This window comes from Oryza brachyantha, chromosome 1 (assembly GCF_000231095.2).
Source record: "Oryza brachyantha chromosome 1, ObraRS2, whole genome shotgun sequence".
Taxonomy (NCBI): domain Eukaryota; kingdom Viridiplantae; phylum Streptophyta; class Magnoliopsida; order Poales; family Poaceae; genus Oryza; species Oryza brachyantha.
Window position 1 is genome coordinate 14,654,296 of NC_023163.2, and position 18,746 is coordinate 14,673,041.

General features: G+C 38.5%; 1 protein-coding gene across 3 annotated transcripts; it reads right to left on the reverse strand.

Moving 5' to 3' along the window:
* Window positions 1–4,956: 4,956 nt before the first annotated feature.
* LOC102712583 (ABC transporter C family member 10-like) lies at window positions 4,957–17,690 on the reverse strand. Of its 3 annotated transcripts, none has more exons than XM_015843758.2 (13): window positions 17,410–17,690; window positions 16,925–16,995; window positions 13,606–15,017; window positions 12,974–13,294; window positions 12,811–12,897; window positions 11,674–12,267; window positions 11,415–11,579; window positions 11,077–11,305; window positions 10,502–10,716; window positions 10,072–10,377; window positions 7,848–7,908; window positions 7,518–7,748; window positions 4,957–5,234 (listed from the first exon to the last, which is right to left on the reverse strand). In XM_015843758.2, exons 1-13 carry the CDS (start codon window positions 17,619–17,621, stop codon window positions 5,125–5,127), a joined length of 4,014 nt encoding a protein of 1,337 aa, XP_015699244.1. In that variant the 5' UTR covers window positions 17,622–17,690; the 3' UTR covers window positions 4,957–5,124. The 3 variants fall into 3 exon arrangements, with proteins under 3 accessions (XP_015699244.1, XP_006644297.2, XP_040377666.1); XM_006644234.3 differs by having other exon boundaries at window positions 11,014–11,305; XM_040521732.1 differs by lacking the exons at window positions 16,925–16,995; window positions 17,410–17,690 and adding an exon at window positions 16,739–16,901 and having other exon boundaries at window positions 11,014–11,305.
* Between the last annotated feature and the right edge of the window lie 1,056 nt (window positions 17,691–18,746).

The window sequence follows — 18,746 nt, forward strand, 5'->3', positions numbered from 1 at the left end:
AGATATGTTTAGTATCTATCCTGACATTGCTAGGTTTAATCTTGAACTGTCTCGGTTGGGTCCGATCTTCTATGATTATTCTTAGCAATCTGGGCTAGGTATTTATAGATCTTGGTTGTTTGTCCGTTGTCTATAGCCGATGATTTTTGCCGATCTACATGCTTATCATATTTACATCAATAGAATAGCCGATTGCCTTATTGCATTACCTCTATACTAATCGGCTTGATTTAGTTAGATCGACAGCTATTTATGTTGCATCGGCTTACGAGAATTATATGCAAGTTGGGTTTAGCCAATCGTAACATATGATTCATTGTTTATTCCAAGTAATTCGTCGGTTTATTTATTAGCCTTATCGATGTTCATGTTTCCTATAATTATATAATGCTCGATTGCATACTGTCTTGGTTAAGTCCAATCTTTGTATGTCTAGTTTGACCTAGTTATAGGGGCTCTTCCGATCGATTAAGATTAATAAGTAACTTGACGGGTTACGTTGGTCTAATATTTAATTCAAGAATATTTCTATTGGTGTTTCTAGCCAATCCATGCTTTTACAGCTGATTGTTCATCTTATTGGCTAACTGTTGTAGCATCAACATTCGATCGGCTGGATATTTAGTCACCTATCAGCTTGATAGCCGATCGGCTTGTTTTACTGTTTATTTTGTCAGTTGCAGGATCAAACTGACTGGCACGCCCGCGCATCATTCTAAGAATTAGGTCCTGCACTGGAGCTGTCTAAGATTGACTCCCAGGCCTTCGTGTGTGACACGTCAACAATCACATTTTTGACGTCAACAATTATCTGACAACACCAATTTATCAGTTGCAGTTGCCTTTGCATGAGAACCTAAACTTTTGGAACCTCCTCCCTGGCTATTATTACAAGTTGATCTGTTGTGCCCTACTTGCTTGCATCTGCCACATCTGATGACAGTGCCAACCTTTGACGTTTTACTACCTTGTGGTGCCTCACTAGCTTCTTTTCTCCTCACTGTCTTAGGTCTGCCTAGCATCTTCACATAACCAGGTGCATTAAGAGGTTCTCTACCATCCACCAGCTAGCCAGACATGCCCTCCAATGGTTGCAGGCAATGACTATAGGTTTTCTTGAATTCATCCACTAAGTAACAATTGGCTATGTAATCATCCAGTGAATTAGTCCTGTAGAAAATGCAAGATATTGCATGCGGGTAAGGCAATCCTGAAAGTTGCCAATATCTACATGAACACTCCTTCCTATCTAAATCCACTGTGAACCTATTGTCATGGTGTTTGACCTCATAGTTGTTAGCTCCATTACATATTGCATGACAAAAAGCTGATTTAGAGATATAGACATTTAGTTTTTTCAGAATAGATGGGCATATTTTTGTGGTCCACCTTGATGAATTCATGATTTGATTATCAATCCTAATCATAACTTTCCTTCTAATTGTCTCAAGCATGGTGATGATGGGGAAGAACCTAGCCTCTAATATGCATTTGTTGAAGGACTCACACATATTATTATCTACTGAGTCACAATTGGAACCTAATCTAAACCATGCCCTACTCCAGTGTTGTGGATGTGTGTTCATTATTGCTTGTGCCCCAACAGTGGTTAGTTGTGCTAGTTTTGCCCTAGCAAGATTGAACAACATCCTGCACGGTGCCTTTGCACACTTCCAAAATTTCTTTTGATATACCTTGTCATTGAAATGTTTCTTCCAATTAGCATATATGTGTCGTGTACAGTTCCTATGCTCAGCTTCTGGAGCTCATTTCTACACAACATTAAGGATTCCCTACAAAAAATAGGTATACAATTAGAATATAGCAACTCTTGCAATACTTGACAAATAGGTACATGACAAATTACCTTCTATTGGTTTGATATAAACACCCATCCAGTTCCATCACCAACTTTCAAGTCATTACATAACAAGTCACAAAACCAATCCCATTCTTCATTATTCTCCTTCTGAACCACTACCCATGCAACTGGATACATTTGATTATTAGCATCCCTACCTATAGCACAAAGGAGCTCTCCATTTGTTGCTCCCTTGAAAAAACAGCCATCAAGGCCTATCACTTTTCTGCACCCATCTATTAAGCCTTTCTTGCAAGCATCCAAGCATATGTACATCATCCTTTTGAACACCGGCGACTCGACATATTCTACCCTGTTAACAACAACAGTGCTTCTAGGGTTGGTTCTTAGAAGCTCCATCTGATAGTTATACAATTTCTGGTATTGTCCCTTGGTTGCATCCATTGCCTTCTTCATAACAATTGCCTTGGCTCTCTTTAGCTTAGAGATGGAAGCATCAGCAAACATCTCTTCTTGCACTGTTGCCTTCATGTAAGATAGGTTCCATGATGGGTTTGCTAGTATGAACTTGTGATATTTCTCAGCAATCCTTGCAGCTGTCACCATCTTGTTGTCTCTTCTTGGAGGGCAAACATGGAAATTTACTAATGTTGCAATTTGCCAACTATCACAAGTTGAGTTCTTTGATAGTAGACAGACCCAAGGGCAACTAGACCAGTCACATTTGGCTCTTACTCTCTTAGGATCATCTTTTATGAAATTTATGACCTTCCTCTCAGCCAAAGCATAGGTTGTAATAGCCTTCTTGAACTGCTTCTTACAACTAAACTTCATCCCTACTTCAAAAATTAGAACAACTGCCTTCTTCTTTTTATACCTTGGGTACTTGCTTGTTCTAACTTTAACATCACCATCACTGCTAGCTTCTTCTACTGACTCTTCAGTGTCACTGTCAACATATGGGGTGTCATTGACATCTTCTTCATGACTAACTTGAACAATTGCATTTGAATTATTTGTCTCAAAAGTAAATTCATCCAACTCAGACACCTTTCCTGCCTTTATCTTCTTCTTCACTTGTTTATAGTGCCTGTCTATCTCTATAGCCTCTTCATCATCATCTGAAGGTGAACCATCTCCAGGATTAAAATCACTGTCGCTGTCAAAATTAACCTCACTGTTAGGGGGTGCTGATTCATGGTTATAGCCACTAGTCTCCTATCATTATCGTCATTACAGGCTTCTTCTTCATCACTATCAGAGTCTTGATCAGCTTCCTCTTCCATCTGAACCTCGTAATCACTATCTTCATCATCCCCATCTGACACATCAATTAAGATTGGTTCCTCCGAGTACACTTCAGCAACTCCTCCTTCAACAATGCAGTCAGACATGTATTGACAGACCTTGTCGTCCACTAAAGCACGAAGACCGAAACCTAGCTCTTCGCCTGGGAAGAACCAGTGCAGCATAGTCCCTTCTTGTACTTTGGTATGATCACGCAAATGTCCAACTAGCTCAGGAAGAGATACCTTATCTCGATCCATATAAGATATTGCCTCATTCCCCCCTAGATAGCTGGTATGTATTCCAGAATGCACAAACTCCCCGTTGAAATGGAATCGTACAGGTAGGGTGCCAAGGATGTCCATGAATACACTGCTAGGTTCCCCTACATGACAATCAAACAAAGAAAATTATTTCCCATCATACTTAACTAACAAAGTTCTAGATCCCCATCAACTTTCCACACACTAAGAACTAAAATAAGACCAGATACAACTAACCACCTTTAATCTACCTAAACAATGATTCATCCAAGACATTGTCCGAACAACAAGCAAACCAAGCACACTAAACAAATCCCCATTCCACCGAGACAAAATCCCCACTTGAAAACTGATGACATGAGCACTAACCTCCACTGTTTCAGGTCGTGGATCCAGCTTCCGCCACATGGAATTGACGTTGCACCGCCCTCCGAAGCCGCTAAGCCAGTCGCTCTCCACCGCCGCCACAGCACGACGCCCCTCCCTCCACCGCCGCCAAACCACCACTCGGAATTGACGTTGCGCCGCCCTCCGAAGCTGCTAAGCCGGTCGCCCTCAGCCACCAAGCTAGGGTTTCACTAAATCGAATACATACCCCTCATTTTTAAGTAGCCGCCCATTATGCCACAAGGCTTAGCAGACTCAGCAATTTGGACCATGGTCAACATCCATGTTATCCGGTTTGTGGGCCACGTCATTCAAAATTGTTATCAAAACCGCTGAGGGGGCCAACGTGTCCAGTTTTATAGTTGAGGGATGCGATCTGGATTCAGCAAAGAGTTGAGAGAGGTAAAATGACATTTTATCGCTATTATAGATGTGCTAAAGCTGTAGTGGCCTAAGAAAGATTTTGAGGGGATGGAAGGATGAGCCATGGGCAAGAGGCCCAATGAGGAGAGAGGGAAGGAGGGAAAGGGGAGGAAAAGAGACCGGACTGGGCTAGCTAGGGAGGAGGGAGAGGAAGGTTGGACCAACTTTTGGCCTAAGAGAGAAAACATATTTTCTTTTAATTTTTCTATTATAAAAACTAAAAAAATTATTTTGTTGTATTAATATTATTTATTGTGCTCTATAAATTTTGGTAAAAATTGAGTGCTTTTAGGGCATGGATAATTTAATTAAGAAAAATACTCCAACTCTCGTTTAAATTTTTCTTGGTTGTTTTTTTGGAATTAAGATTTTTTTAATCTTTTAATTAATTCTATTATCCCATTTAAAAGGTGATTTTTAACTTGGATGAATTTATTAGGGCGTGACAATATTGTCTCATCTTCCACAGGTTGCAAGGTGGACACGGATGAATGGGGCATTTGGCATGAGGCCTACTGCCAGAGCAATGTAGTGAGGAGGGACAGATAATTAGATTGTCCAATCCTATCCTTTTTCAAGGGACTTCTTCATCTAAAGAATAATTAACTTTTTGCTACTCTTACAAATAGTAATAACAGATCTATTACTGGACCCATGTATAATAGACACATGAGGACTAATATGTTATAAACAGCGAGTGACAAATCTCTATTACGATCCAATCTTAAGTGTGGCGAATAGTTAAATGCCCTCCATCTAAGTGGTACCTGTATATGATGACAAAAGTTCTTTAACATAAAATAGTAATTTTGTATCATATAATAGAAACTAGGTTCAAGATGATATATAATAACTTGGGGTCCTGGAGACCCCACATACAGCACGTCCCTACATTAATGAGCAACTTGTATTAATAGTTTTAACATTTCATCAGGATGTAGTCTACACGCCTGGTCTTGATATTTGCCGTCTGTATTCATTGAGGAGTTGATTAAAAAGGGATCCTTCAATCTCCATCAGTTTTTGGGGCTGATCGTACTCGACTATTTTCCCTGCAGAGACAAAATACTTACACGTCTGTTACCGAACATATATTATTAGACAAAAGCTGACAAATGCAAATATTTAACAAACAGCCTTGTAGTAACATATTATATTCCCTGTATAACAATTATGTTTTGTATTTGATGGTGGGAGACTGGCTGATCGATTTCTGGGTTGGACATATATACAGGAGGTTCAAGTTTGAGAATTATTGGGTGTAATCACAGGGTTTCCATGAAGTAATCGAGGAGACACGAGCAAAGACAGGTCCTAAGTACATATCCTTATGTCACACTCTACGTAAAGATGGCGTGGCTGGCGAGGAAGCTGAAGATATGGAGGCAAAAATCTATAAGCTCCCTAAGGCTCCAATTCCAGATAGCGACGGAGATCATATGTAGAGTGGATGCAGCACATGACACAAGGACTCTCTCGGCGTGGGTGAGAAGCTTGAGAGGGGCATGCAAATGCAGAAGCTTGGCTTTGGCGGCACTGGAAAGGATTAGGGTGCATCAGCGGGCAAAGATTTGGTATCTAAAGGAGGCGGATACCAATACCTCTTTCGTATGAAGGTGAGGGCGAGAAGGAGGAAGCTTACCATTCACTCCTTGCAGAATGAGGGGCGGCTGGCAATGAACCAGCTAGATATGTGCCAGATAGCCAGAGAATACATCCAGGGAGTCATGGGTGAGGCTAATCAGGAAACATAGAACTGTTCTATCGGAGTTAAGAGGTGCCCATCACTGAAGAAGAAACCTGGAAGGTGATCAAGGACACGCCCAAAGACGAGGCACCGGGTCTGGACTCTTTTGGCAATCGGCATGGGAGACTATAAAAGAAGATGTCATGGCATTCGTCCAGCGATTCAGTGAAGGGAATGCACAGAATTTTGAGCTGCTCAACTTGGCAATGATAACACTGCTACCTAAGAAGCAAGCTCCAGCCCTACTCAAAGATTACCGGCCAATAAGCTTGACCTGAGAAGGAAACCGGCAGTCTTGCTCAAGCTTGACATTTCTAAAGCCTTCGATTCAGTATCCTTTACCTTTTTGCTGCGGCTGCTGCAGTGCAAGGGCTTGATCAATAATCGGTGGATCAAGGACATCAAAGGGGCTCCCTCAAGCACGGCAATCTCAGACTTCCTTCAGGTCTGGGACAAACTACAACAAGTGTAATTGAGGCAAGGGTCTGATGACGAACAAACCTGGAAGCTAACAGGGGATGGTTCCTACTCGGCAGCCTCGACTTACGACATGTTTTTCATGGCCAAGACCATGGTAGGGATTGCTAAGCTCATCTGGAAGACGAGGGCCCCAACGAAGGTGAAGTTCTTCATGAGCGTGCTGCTCAAGAAATGGTAATTAACGGAGGACAACTTGGCGAAAAGAGGATGGCCAAACTCGCGCATGTGCCCATTGTGCGGACAGCACCATATCATGGTGCAATGCACCTACAACAGCCATTGTTGGAGCTTGGTTAAAGGCTGGACACGAATAGCCTTCACGTTTCCAGGCGAGTCTAGAGCTAAATTGGACACTGGGTGGCCAGTGACAAGGAGAGGTTTTCGGAAACACTACGGGAAGAAGTTCGACACCTGAAATCTCAGCCCGAAGCAGGCCAAAATCTGGATTTAACATTAATATTTTTATTTTTATTCAGATTAATAATTTGACATAATATTTTTATATGTTTTTGGAAAGTTTCTTGGCGAGCATTAGCTGTACTTGAAGGGCAAAGGATCAGAACACACATAATGAAAATTAGAAATTACATGAATTCTACCACAGAATTTTATTGTTTCAAGTCAAAATTCTTGCGATCTGAATGACCTCTAAAGTTGCATACACATGGATTATCTAAGGTCAGATGGCATTAAATATATCACGAATTTTTTAGCTTTTTGAAAATCATTCACAAGGTTGACAATCAGTCTTGTTCTAATTTAAATAAGAGTCCCTCTCTGGTGCATTTTACTGGTAATATAATACTACCGGTGGAACTAATCTCATCCGTTAATTTAAAAGGGTATTTTGGTACTTTGTTAATTAATTGATTAGTAGTATTTTGTAATTTTTTTTGGCAATAAAGATAACAATAAAAAGGATGATATTACCCCTTCAATTTTTTACGTACACCTAATATTATTGGTAGTAAAATTTAATCACAGTAGTCCGATAAAAATAGAACAACGGTATAGATTAAATTCTACTACCAGTAGAATGCACTGGAGTCCACCCCAATAGGCAAAAAATAATGAAAATACAAATGACCAAGTTTAGATGCATTCATACCATCATTAATAACAAGTACCCTGTTGCAGTCCATCACTGTTGGAATCCGATGTGCAATTGTGATGACTGTTCTGTCTTTGAATTCTGTCCTGATGGTTTTCTGGATGACAGCATCAGTTGAATTATCCATTGATGCTGTTGCTTCGTCAAGGATCAAGATGCGGCTTCTGCACAATAGGGCACGGCCCAAGCAAAGCAACTGCCTTTGGCCCATGCTCCAGTTTGAACCTCCTAACACAATTGTTGGGCAAAACAAATAAAGAGAATGCAGTGTAAAATTGAACCAAGTTCATACACATGATTTCAGCACGAGTGAGTAAAAACACATACCAAGTGAATCCAATCCTTGCTTCTCTTTAATTGCTTCAAGAAGTTGACATTTGCCTAGAACCTAGAGAATCATGAGTTTAAAAGTACTGACTTAGCTTTCAATAAACTATTTATGGTGGAAAACTAATACTTCAAGTGTAGAGCTGTCCCAGTTCCAAATTTGATTATAAATAGAGACCTGCCATTATTATTATTATTATTTTTGAAAATGAGACCTGCCATTTTATGTTTTAGATCGGCAAACTTCAGCCTTACAGCACCAGGAAGCAAAAGAAAAACAACCAGGCCAGGAGTTTTGTGCAGCAAAACGCAGCATCACCACGCCTCTAGCATAATAGATAACCTCAAGAGTAGATTGTAGAACAATATATACTTTATTTCTGATTTCTCCATTATCAGTAAAATGGTGCATACATAGGTAAGGCTTACAAGGTGTATATGAGAATATCATGCAAGAAAATAATGCATCAACGTAAAAAGACAATGTAATTGATTAGATAACTGCGACTAAGTCGCTAGGTAATCTTGTTGGGTTGCACATTGCCGCAGCTTGACGGCCGATATGTTCTCTGTGATTGACCAGCGGGAGCAAACAATCGACCATTTACATCCCCATTGCCTATCCCGAGTCCCTTCAATTCTACTCGACATATTATAAGCGATAGAATTAATTGATAAATGTATTTTATTCCTAATTTTTTATTGTCATATTTTCATTCCGAATAAATGTATTTTATTGATACCATCAAACATACCCTTCCTCTAATTGGTTCATATGCATGGAATTTGTTATATACTCACATGTCAATCAGTAAAGATAGAGTAAATATACATATTTTTTTAAACAACTATCTATGACACGTGGGACCCACATGGTATCCATACAAAAAAAGACTTGGTAAACATGAGTCTTAAAATGTAAATTTAATAGGAAGAAATATAACTTTTAAACATATGATGACGTAAAATGCCACCGAATATATATTGCCAACTTACAGGCTCATACATGCAAGATGTAGAAAATAGAAAAGAATTTCATCTATCGTCAGCTATTTCATGACCCTTTTGCTCCTGCTATAGTGCTAGTCGTATCTTTATCCCTTTTTTTTGTCCGTTCCCGTTCGATCTAACCCTTATCTCCATTTCTTTCATTTCATCGAGAGCAAGGCCATGGAACAGAGGGGCGACGCAACCTAGCCTGAGGGAATGTTTAAAATACCCCACTGTTTAGAGGAAGGGGGTTGGCAATTTAGGGGAGAAAATTAATGGTGACATTAAGGCCATGTTTATTTCCACTTAGGATATTGTAAGCTGGATTATTAAGCTAGATTACTATAAGTTGGATTACAATAAGTTGGAGGAGAATAAGCTATAATCTGTTTGTTATCAGATTATTGGATAGGCTGGATTACTTGATTTGCATGGCTAAAGTCCAAAATGCCCTCAACTATTTTGGGGGTAAATGGTGGCAAGGTGCGTAATTACTTTGAAATGTCAAAGGGCAGTGGGTCTTTAGCCAACCAATAATCTAAAAAAAGCACCTATGGAGGTGCTTATCAGATTATAGTAATCTAGCTTATAGATTATAATAAGTTACCACAATAATCTATGTGTTTGTTTTAGATTATTCCTAATAATCTAGATTATAATAATCTTGAGTGAAAACAAACAGGGCCTAAGACAAGAGTTTAATATTTGATCTCAATTCTATGTTTGATAAGACAAACATGAATTGGTGAGGAATTTATGTTAAGTAATGATGGATGTCTTATATTTATCTATAACAAGAGAATTCCCTCCCAAAGCTCATCTCCTCCTCAAGTATTAAAACATAGAGAATTTCTCCTCTAATACCTCATCAACACCATTCAAAAATCTCATGTCCTCTAACCAAACATAAGAGTTTAAATAGCTTAATCACTCTCAACTTCCATTCTCTTCTAAAACGTCCTCCCAACCAAACACACCAAATTAAACGAAAATCAATGGTTAGATGTTTTTTTTGTCAGAATTTCTAGATGTTTTCTAATTTAATAGATATGATATGTGGCAGCCTATGAGCTCTATAAAGAATACTTAATGGATCTTTAGTGTATAATATATAGGTGGAATAGAATAGAATAGATGCTCCCGTACATTATATAAAAAGCTAAACAATGAGAGTTTGTTTGTTAGAGAAACAAGCTCTATATGAAATGTTAATATATATAAATGGAATACCTACCTCCCAGATTTGTTCATCAGAGAAACACCCTTGAGGATCCAAATTGTATCTCACCGAACCATCAAAAAGTATAGGGTCTTGAGGGATAATACCAATTCGGGATCGTAAGTCACGTAAGCACATTTTTGTAATGTCTTGGCCATCAATGATTATCTTTCCTCCAGAAGGCTCGACAAGACGAAAAACTGCATTTATCAAAGTTGTCTTCCCGCTTCCTGTTCGACCAACTATCCCAATTTTATCCCCACCTTGAAATGTGCAATTAATTCCTTGTATTACTGGACAATCATCTTGATTATATTTAACCTGTTGAAATCGTATTAATTATATATATGAATAATGCAATGAAAATTTAATTTTCGATCTTGATCGTATTGTGTTGAATGACCAAGTTCATTGACAAAGCATTAAATAAGTTTTACACACTTGCCTCCAAATCTTCAAATTCTATCTTACCAACTGAGGGCCAATCAACTGGTAATTGATTGTCTTCAACAGTATCGGGTTCCTCCCTCACAATATCCATGTATTGTCTTATCCTTTCAACAGAGATTATTTGGTTTGCAAGGGAACACTGATTTTGAATGGAGAAAAGGAATAACATGTTTAGTGAAAGACCATAAGACAGCACCATCCCTACAACACCTGCGAAATTGAAAAGTGAAATTAATACTTCTATGCTAATCTTAATTTACTTCTACTGTCTGCTAAAAAAATTTAAAAAACAAAGTCCAAAACAGCAAGTTTTAACATGTGCAGTTTCATACAACGATATATTAACAGATCTTGAAATGTACAAGGAACCAATAGAAATAGAACCATGAAACAAAGTCTATTGTATTTCAAATAAATTCAATTATTACTACTATATAATAGCGCATGTATGAAAGAGCAAACTAACAATAGCATTTCCTATACTAAATTTAATTTGAATGATCTCACCAGAACTAAATGTTCCTGGAGTAATGGTAATGACAAAACAAGATGATAAAAGAATAGCAGCACCCATTATCTCCAAGCGTTGAGTCAACCATTCAGTTGCAGCAAAACAATGAAACGATGTGCTTGCATTATTGTCAACAAGCTCCAAAAATTTAGCAAAAAAACAATCTTCTTGCTTAAAGGCTCTTATTGTAGTTGCTCCTGAAACTGATTCATCCAGGTGATTGGCAATAAGTGATTTTGTAGTGCCATCGATCCTTGTCAACTCCTTCGAAGAGGCTAAGTAGTACCTCTGCAGTACAATGTTTCAGCAAAACTATTAATGTGCGAACAGGACTTTTTTTTCCTAAATGCTTCCCAGAAATGCTACGCCATAATATGCAAGTGTTACACTTACTGACCTGCAGTTTCACAGCCATAATGATCACAGGTGCAACCACAAAGAAAATAGGCCAGGTAAAGAAACATAAAACACCCAAATTGATGTATGCATTTAATGTGGCACTAATAGTGAAAGATATAGTCAATGGAAGATCAAGATCGATTACACTCAAGTCAGAAGATACCTGCATGACAAACATGTGACATGCCACTCAATTAAAAATACCATGGATCAAATTAAACAAGTGAGGCAGATTTATCAAAATTTTGAGTACTTACACGAGCAAGTATCCTTCCAAGTGGAGTAGAATAAAAGAAAGATATGGGTGCATGGAATAGGGCATCAAGTAGTTGGGAAAATAAAGATCTAGATGTCTGGAGATTAAGAGCAACTGCTAACAAAGCTCTGAACAGTAAGAATATGATTGAGATGATGCCAATAGTTGTATACACCAGAACCAGAATCAATGTGCTTACATCCGGATTTTGAACATTGGATGCAAGCCATGAGTTGCCTGCCAATTGCCCAGATGTGAAGATAATATTAGTTATTGCTATAAGAATTGCACATATGTAGCCCTTATTCTGCCCCAAATACATTAAATAAGGCTTCAGACCAGTCTCGCCAATTTCCCTCTCCTCTCTCCTAATTAGTTGACCAAATTCTGATGTCTTTATGGACTCCTTTCCCTTAGTATGAACAACACTAGTATCCATTTTGAACAGGTTTTTATCCCTGTTACAATCCAGGACATTAATATTTTGAAAGTCGGCAGTGCCTTCATGTGCATTCACAAGGTTCTGGAATTCCTCAATAGATGATAGCAGTTCTTGGTATGAAGCAGCATGCATAATTTGTCCATGGGACATTAACTGCAAAAGGAAACATCTTACTGAATGTTAAGAAAACAACAAGAATTTATCACATATAATTTCTAATTAATTGAAGAATCACAAAAATGTATATTGCAAATAGCACAAAAAACTAACACAGTTCAAATTAATTATTATCGTATACATTTGAATATCATATATCACTTGACAGAAATGTTAAATAATCTGGAATAAACACAGCAGAAAGCAAGGAAAAAGATAACACAAAGGTAACCATTGGCAAGAAGTGCATATTGCGGCCACTTACAGTTGAAAGTGATAGAATGATACTACTAGGGAAAAAAAATGCAATATAAGCCCGCCTATTATTTCGTAATTTGCATATATGTAAATGATTTATTTGATCTCACGGTTCTCCTACTGGAAATTGTATGATTACACACTTACTACTGATGGACAGGGACACAGGGTCAACAAAGGAGCATAATTAGATGTGATCAGTTCAGTGGAGAACCGCAAGGCAACCAAAGATGACCATATATAATCTTTTCAAATGATAATTGTTGAACAAAGCATACTTACTACAATAGAATCAAATGCATGTAAGAACTCCACTTGATGAGTTATCAACAGAACAGTCTTTTCTGATAGAGCCCCCATCACATATTCCTACAAGAAAAAGGTGAACTTCAGATAACTCGAAACATGTGCGACTTAACTTAGAAGCCTAAGATACATAGCATACGTTAAAGAGATTTTTAGCAGTATGTGCATCAACTGAGCTGAAAGGGTCATCTAAAAGATAAACATCCGCGTCGTGATACAGTGCACGAGCTAGTTGAATGCGTTGCTTCTGTCCCCCACTAAGGTTCACTCCTCTTTCCCCAACTTGAGTTTGGTCACCAAACGGCAAGTTTTCGAGGTCATAGACAAGCGAACACCGTTTAAGAGTCTCTTCATATCTTGGCCTATCCATGGGAGACCCAAAAAGTATGTTGTCCTGCACGGATGCTGTTTGTATCCATGCATTCTGAGAAACATATGCTATTTTCCCACAAACTTGGACCTGCAGTTATGTTGAACAAAGTGGAATTGTTATCTATTTCAGAAAAAAAAACTATACAGCCGTTGTATGCCACAACAGGAAAAATAAAGTTTGCACTACATTATTCTAAACACCATATTCAAAACAAAGTGTTTTTCTTTTCCAACAGAACCACATCAACTACAAGTTAAGGGCATACTTGCAACATAATAAAGTTATACATGTACGACTAACATTGTTGCAAGAATATGCAAAGGGACATTTCATTGATAATACAAAAGGAGGTTTTGATAGCAAAAAATCTACTGATAAAGAGAGTAGAAACAATATACCATTCCATTGATCCTAGGCATTTCTCCCAGAATAGCTGCAAAAAGAGATGATTTTCCTGAGCCAACCTCACCACAAATTGCTACCTTTGTTCCTGCTTTCACAACCAAATTAATATTCCTCAGACTAGAACATTCAGAGCTGCTCCATGTGAAACAACCAGATTTGATTACTACAGGATACGGGTTGTGTGCACAAGACTCCATCCAAACTTGGTCCTTTTCTAGCTCAAATGCACCTAGAAATTCGCTTATCCGAGAGAAGGCAATTCTTGCTTGAATTAAAGATCCAATTACGTTTGGAATATAATTGATAGGCTCCTGAACAAGGCGCAGTGTAGCTACGAAGGTAAATACATTGGTGGGATCAAGTGGGATTCCCAGAAAGTAACATGCTATGAATGTTGTAGCTGAAACAAGTGCAGGTGACGCCCAGAAGAGAACACTCGTATATGCTTTTCCCAGCTGAAATGCTGACAACCATTTTAGCTCCAACTCCCTAAAATGCTGTACGACACCCTTGAAATGGTTCTCCCATGCATAGAGTTTCAAGATCTTCATGTTTGTGAAAGACTCAGACATCGTTTTCAGCCTCAGATCTTGAGTTTCCATAAGTTTACTATGGAAGTGTTGCTGTTGCTTGGCTAGAGGGACATTCAATATAACAGTTAGTACTATAACAAACACAGATGCTATTGTTGCAACACCAACAGAGTTGTACAGTACTGTCAAGGCAATTGTAAGTTGGAGTCCACTAGTCCAAATCCGATGGAACCAGAACGGAAATTCCCCAACCCTATAAGTGTCCACCATAAGATAGTTCATTATCTCTCCAGAAGAATGTTTTGTTCTGGCAAAACGTGACAATTTTTGTTGCTTTTGATAAATAATAGCTGCTAAGAGTGACTTCACTTGGATACCCACCCTTCTCGAGTGAAAATACCACTGTCTTTGGGCTAACGACTCTATGCATTTGGAGAAAAGAAGTCCAAGAGCTATGATGTAACCTTCGTGCTTGAAAGCTTCTCTTCCTGATGATACATTTATAAATTCCTTTATGAGCAATGGACCAGCAGATAGAGTGAGCACCTTCAGCAACGCAAAACAACCAGAAACTATAATTTCCCTTGTGTAACACGAAACAATTGACCACAAGAGAGACGATTTCTTGGATTTGGTTTTGGCAACGAACATGGAGAACTGGGTGCCTGCTTCGTCCGCAACATCCAAAGCCGGTATGTCTTTCTCTTCAAGAGGCTTCTCGTAACCTTTCCTAACCAAGGGGTTCAACCACCAAAATGACATCTTGCTGAAAAATCCCGCCGTCGAGAAAGGAGATGGCGATATCTCATCATCAAGAACTTGCTGATAAGCTTCATTGTTTTGCAGGATGTGCAATTCAACTTCTCTGTAGGCTGTGCCAACTCATTTTATTAGACAGAAACAGTAAATCAAAATCGTGTGGATGAATGCATAGCAACATCAATTTTCTGCGTTGATGTATAGTAAGCAAACATAGGGCATAGAATGATGAAAATATTTACTATGCAAATTCAGAACATGAGCAATGGAATTTGCAGATTATTTTTGGGTAGACTCGTGAACTATGCAAACTCTGAACGAATTTACAGGTTTTGTGACCAAACTCTCATGCTTACAGCTTCTCCGAGTTCCTTGGCTATATTAAACTCTGAACCATTTGTACCTCAGACGACAATTCACTTGAGATTTTGGAAGTGGAAAAACAAGGTTTATTCTAGATACTCCAACAAACATCACGTGCTTTTTCAATGTTTAATTAAATTAAAAATGTTTCAGAAGTGTGATAGACTTCAGTGGTTATTGACATTTGACAAGATAAAACATGATAATTAACCCATTGAGAAGATGTTATCAAATGGTCCATTAATTCAACACATAAGAATTTTCAGCACAAGTACAGGAATTAGGGGAAATTCCAATGACATCTACAGTAGACCAATAGATGTAACAGACTGCGAACAGCTACATTAGGAATCAAACCAAATAAAATATGGCTCAAACACTATTATACAATCTAATGCATATGAACTACACTTTCACAAGTCACAACAGTGGCAACATAGATATGGAAATATCACTTATCTACATCACACTCTTGAACAAACCTGGTAACACCTTCCAGAATGACCAAGTAGAGTCAAAATGGATTTGAACCCCAAACTACTGAAATGATTCTACTGATGATGAAGTTGTGGTGTGATAAGAAGCCAATATCATCATTACTAACAATCCAGTTCAGCACGATAAAACAGAGAGTGAATGCAGAGATTGATCAGGTACTCGTTTATATATATAAAAAGGACTGGATGAGAAAATCTAGATGTTAGGCATTATAGTGAATGGAGAACAAGTAACCAGCTATTTAACAAATGTTTCAAGCATTGAGGCGTGTTTGTGTGTATATATATATACACACTACCAAAACGCCGCTGCGTTGAAATGATCAATGGGTGAGTCTTTTTTTATTAGAGTGCATGATTATGAGAAATATAACGATACTAACTTACAATAAAATTATATTTTACAAAATGTTAAGTTTGTAACCATGAAAAACTTGTCTTAGCTATTTCACATAATATAATTTTTATTTATTAAGTACCAAAATCCGAATTATTAGTAACTTTAGTTTGGATTAATCCATATTGAAATCAAATTGCAAGGTTATTTTATTTTTAATTCCGAATTTCAATTAATGCATTTGTGCGCTGTATGGATGAAATTGACTCTGCACGACCAAACATTCCAGCTTTATGCATTCATTTTCTTTGACATTGATGTTCTGAAATTGATATAAATATGTGATGCTGTTTACGGAGAATTGCATAGTTAACTGAAAACCATTTTTTAATAAGTTATATTTGAATCCTTAAACTTCGACCCATATGAGATTAGTTATATTGACTTAATCTATGAACTTACATATCCTAATTGATAGCTCTTAGCCTTTCACAACCAAACAAAGTCTCCGTGCAGAAAGTATGAAGCTAGTGCTACAGGTGGCCATATTTATATGCTGAAAATACCTAGAGTATGAAAGTATTTGCTTTACTGAAATCTTTCAGACATTCTTGATGAACCTGGAATTCAGACTTACATTGAAAGTCGTTCAAATCATTCATGCCTGTCGGCATGAACATGTCACAAAACGAAATAATTCTCTCTCTTTTCCATTGTGTTGCAAAGAGAGGATCGAAAGTGAGCACCCGACAGAGAGAAACACGAAGGCAACGACAAACAACCACGCATGAATTAAATAGTACTCCTTGCCTGAAAAAAAAACCTGTTTGCAGTCTCTCCTTGATTTGCCGCGCAAATTTCTTTCCAGGTGTTGTCATGTAAGACTGAATGAACCTTCATAGCAAAATCATTGGCGGGAGAGAGGATTTCAGCGTTCCACAAAATTCAGAAACAATTTTTTCTTGGCAGGGGTGTTAGAGATATTATCCAAATTACAATATGCAATGTATTCAGGTTATGTTATTTGTTTTTGAATATGACTTCTAGGTTTTTGTATTATGATTATTAGAGTTTTCTAATAAGACATAAAATTTTCCTATTACGTCTCTTAGATTTTGCCTTGTTATATCTCTTCTAATAAGCTACACTTAGGGTTGGCAATGGGGTGGGTCGGGGCTGGGTTGGGCAAGAACGGCCCCGGACCCGACCCCTAAATTTCTCCCCCGGCCCTGGCCCCGACCCTGCGGATCCCCGTCACCCGACCGGGGCCCCATCACCCGAGAGGAGAGGAGAGACCGAGAAACTAACCGGGGGTCTTGGGTCCTGCGCTGCCAGCGTGGGGAGGCGCCGGCGGCCTGCCGACGGAGTAGAGGAGGAGGCGGTGGTGTCCGAGGCAGCGACGTCCTGGCGACGGCGTAGAGGATGAGGCGACGGCATAGAGGAGGAGGCGGCCGCGTCCGAGGCAAGGGTGGCCTAGCGACGCGCCACCGTGATGGTGTGGAGGCAGCGGCGACCGTCATGTGGGAGGAGAAGGCGGCCGCGTCGGCATGGAGGTGAGGCGGTGGCTAGTGGGGAGACGGCGGCGCCGGGGATGGGACTCGGAGGGGCCGGCGCAGGGTATAAGGCCGCGTTTGCGATGACAATAAAAATTTTCTATCGAATTTTTTTTTAAAAAAATCTTATTAGTGTATTTTATATTTTTGAATAATTAATAATTAATTATTTATGTACTAATCTACTACTACCTCCATCCCATAATAACTTCATTTTTCGTTTTTTCCGTGCCCAACGTTTAACCATTCGTCTTATTTGAAAAAATTATAAAAAACTTTAAAAAAATTAGTCACGCATAAAGTACTATTTATGTTTTGTCATCTAGTAAAAATAAAAATATTAATCGTAAAAAAATTTTAAATAAGACGAAGAGTCAAAACGTTGTATCAAAAAACTGAAAAATTATCTTATTTCGGGACGGAGGTAAGTACTACGTTTTTCGCACCAGATAACTAACTCACCTCCTCCTTTCTATAGAACGCGGCCTAAGATAACTTACCCCTCTCGTTTTTCACCCACGCTTCCCAAACTGCTAAACGGTATATTTTTTGTAAAAATTTTCTATATAAAAGTTGTTTTAAAAAATCATATTAATATATTTTTATATCTTTAAATAATTAATTAATCATGTACTAATCTATTACTACGTTTTCCGCGTCGGGTAAGTTAACTTACCCCCTCCTCTCATGAATGTTCGCTAGGAGTGATAAGTTAACTTATTCCCTCGTTTTCCGTACACATGTTTCCCGAACTACTAAACAGCGTATTTTTTGCAAAAATTTTCTATAGGACAGTTGTTTTAAAAATTATAGGACAGTTGTTTTAAAAATCATATTAATCTATTTTATATTTTTTTAATAATTAATAATTAATTAATCATATACTGATCTATTGCTACGTTTTCCGCATCAGATAAGTTAACTTATCCATGTCCCTACCGCCTAGGGAGGTGGAGGGTCGGCAGCTGTAGAGAAGGCATCAGCAGTGCCGGTGTGGAGGGGACTCAGGAGGCAACGGGCAGAGGCTAGACACCTAGAAGCGGTAGCTCGAGCAGTGGAGGTGGTCTCATGGTTGTTAGGGATTAGGGTTTT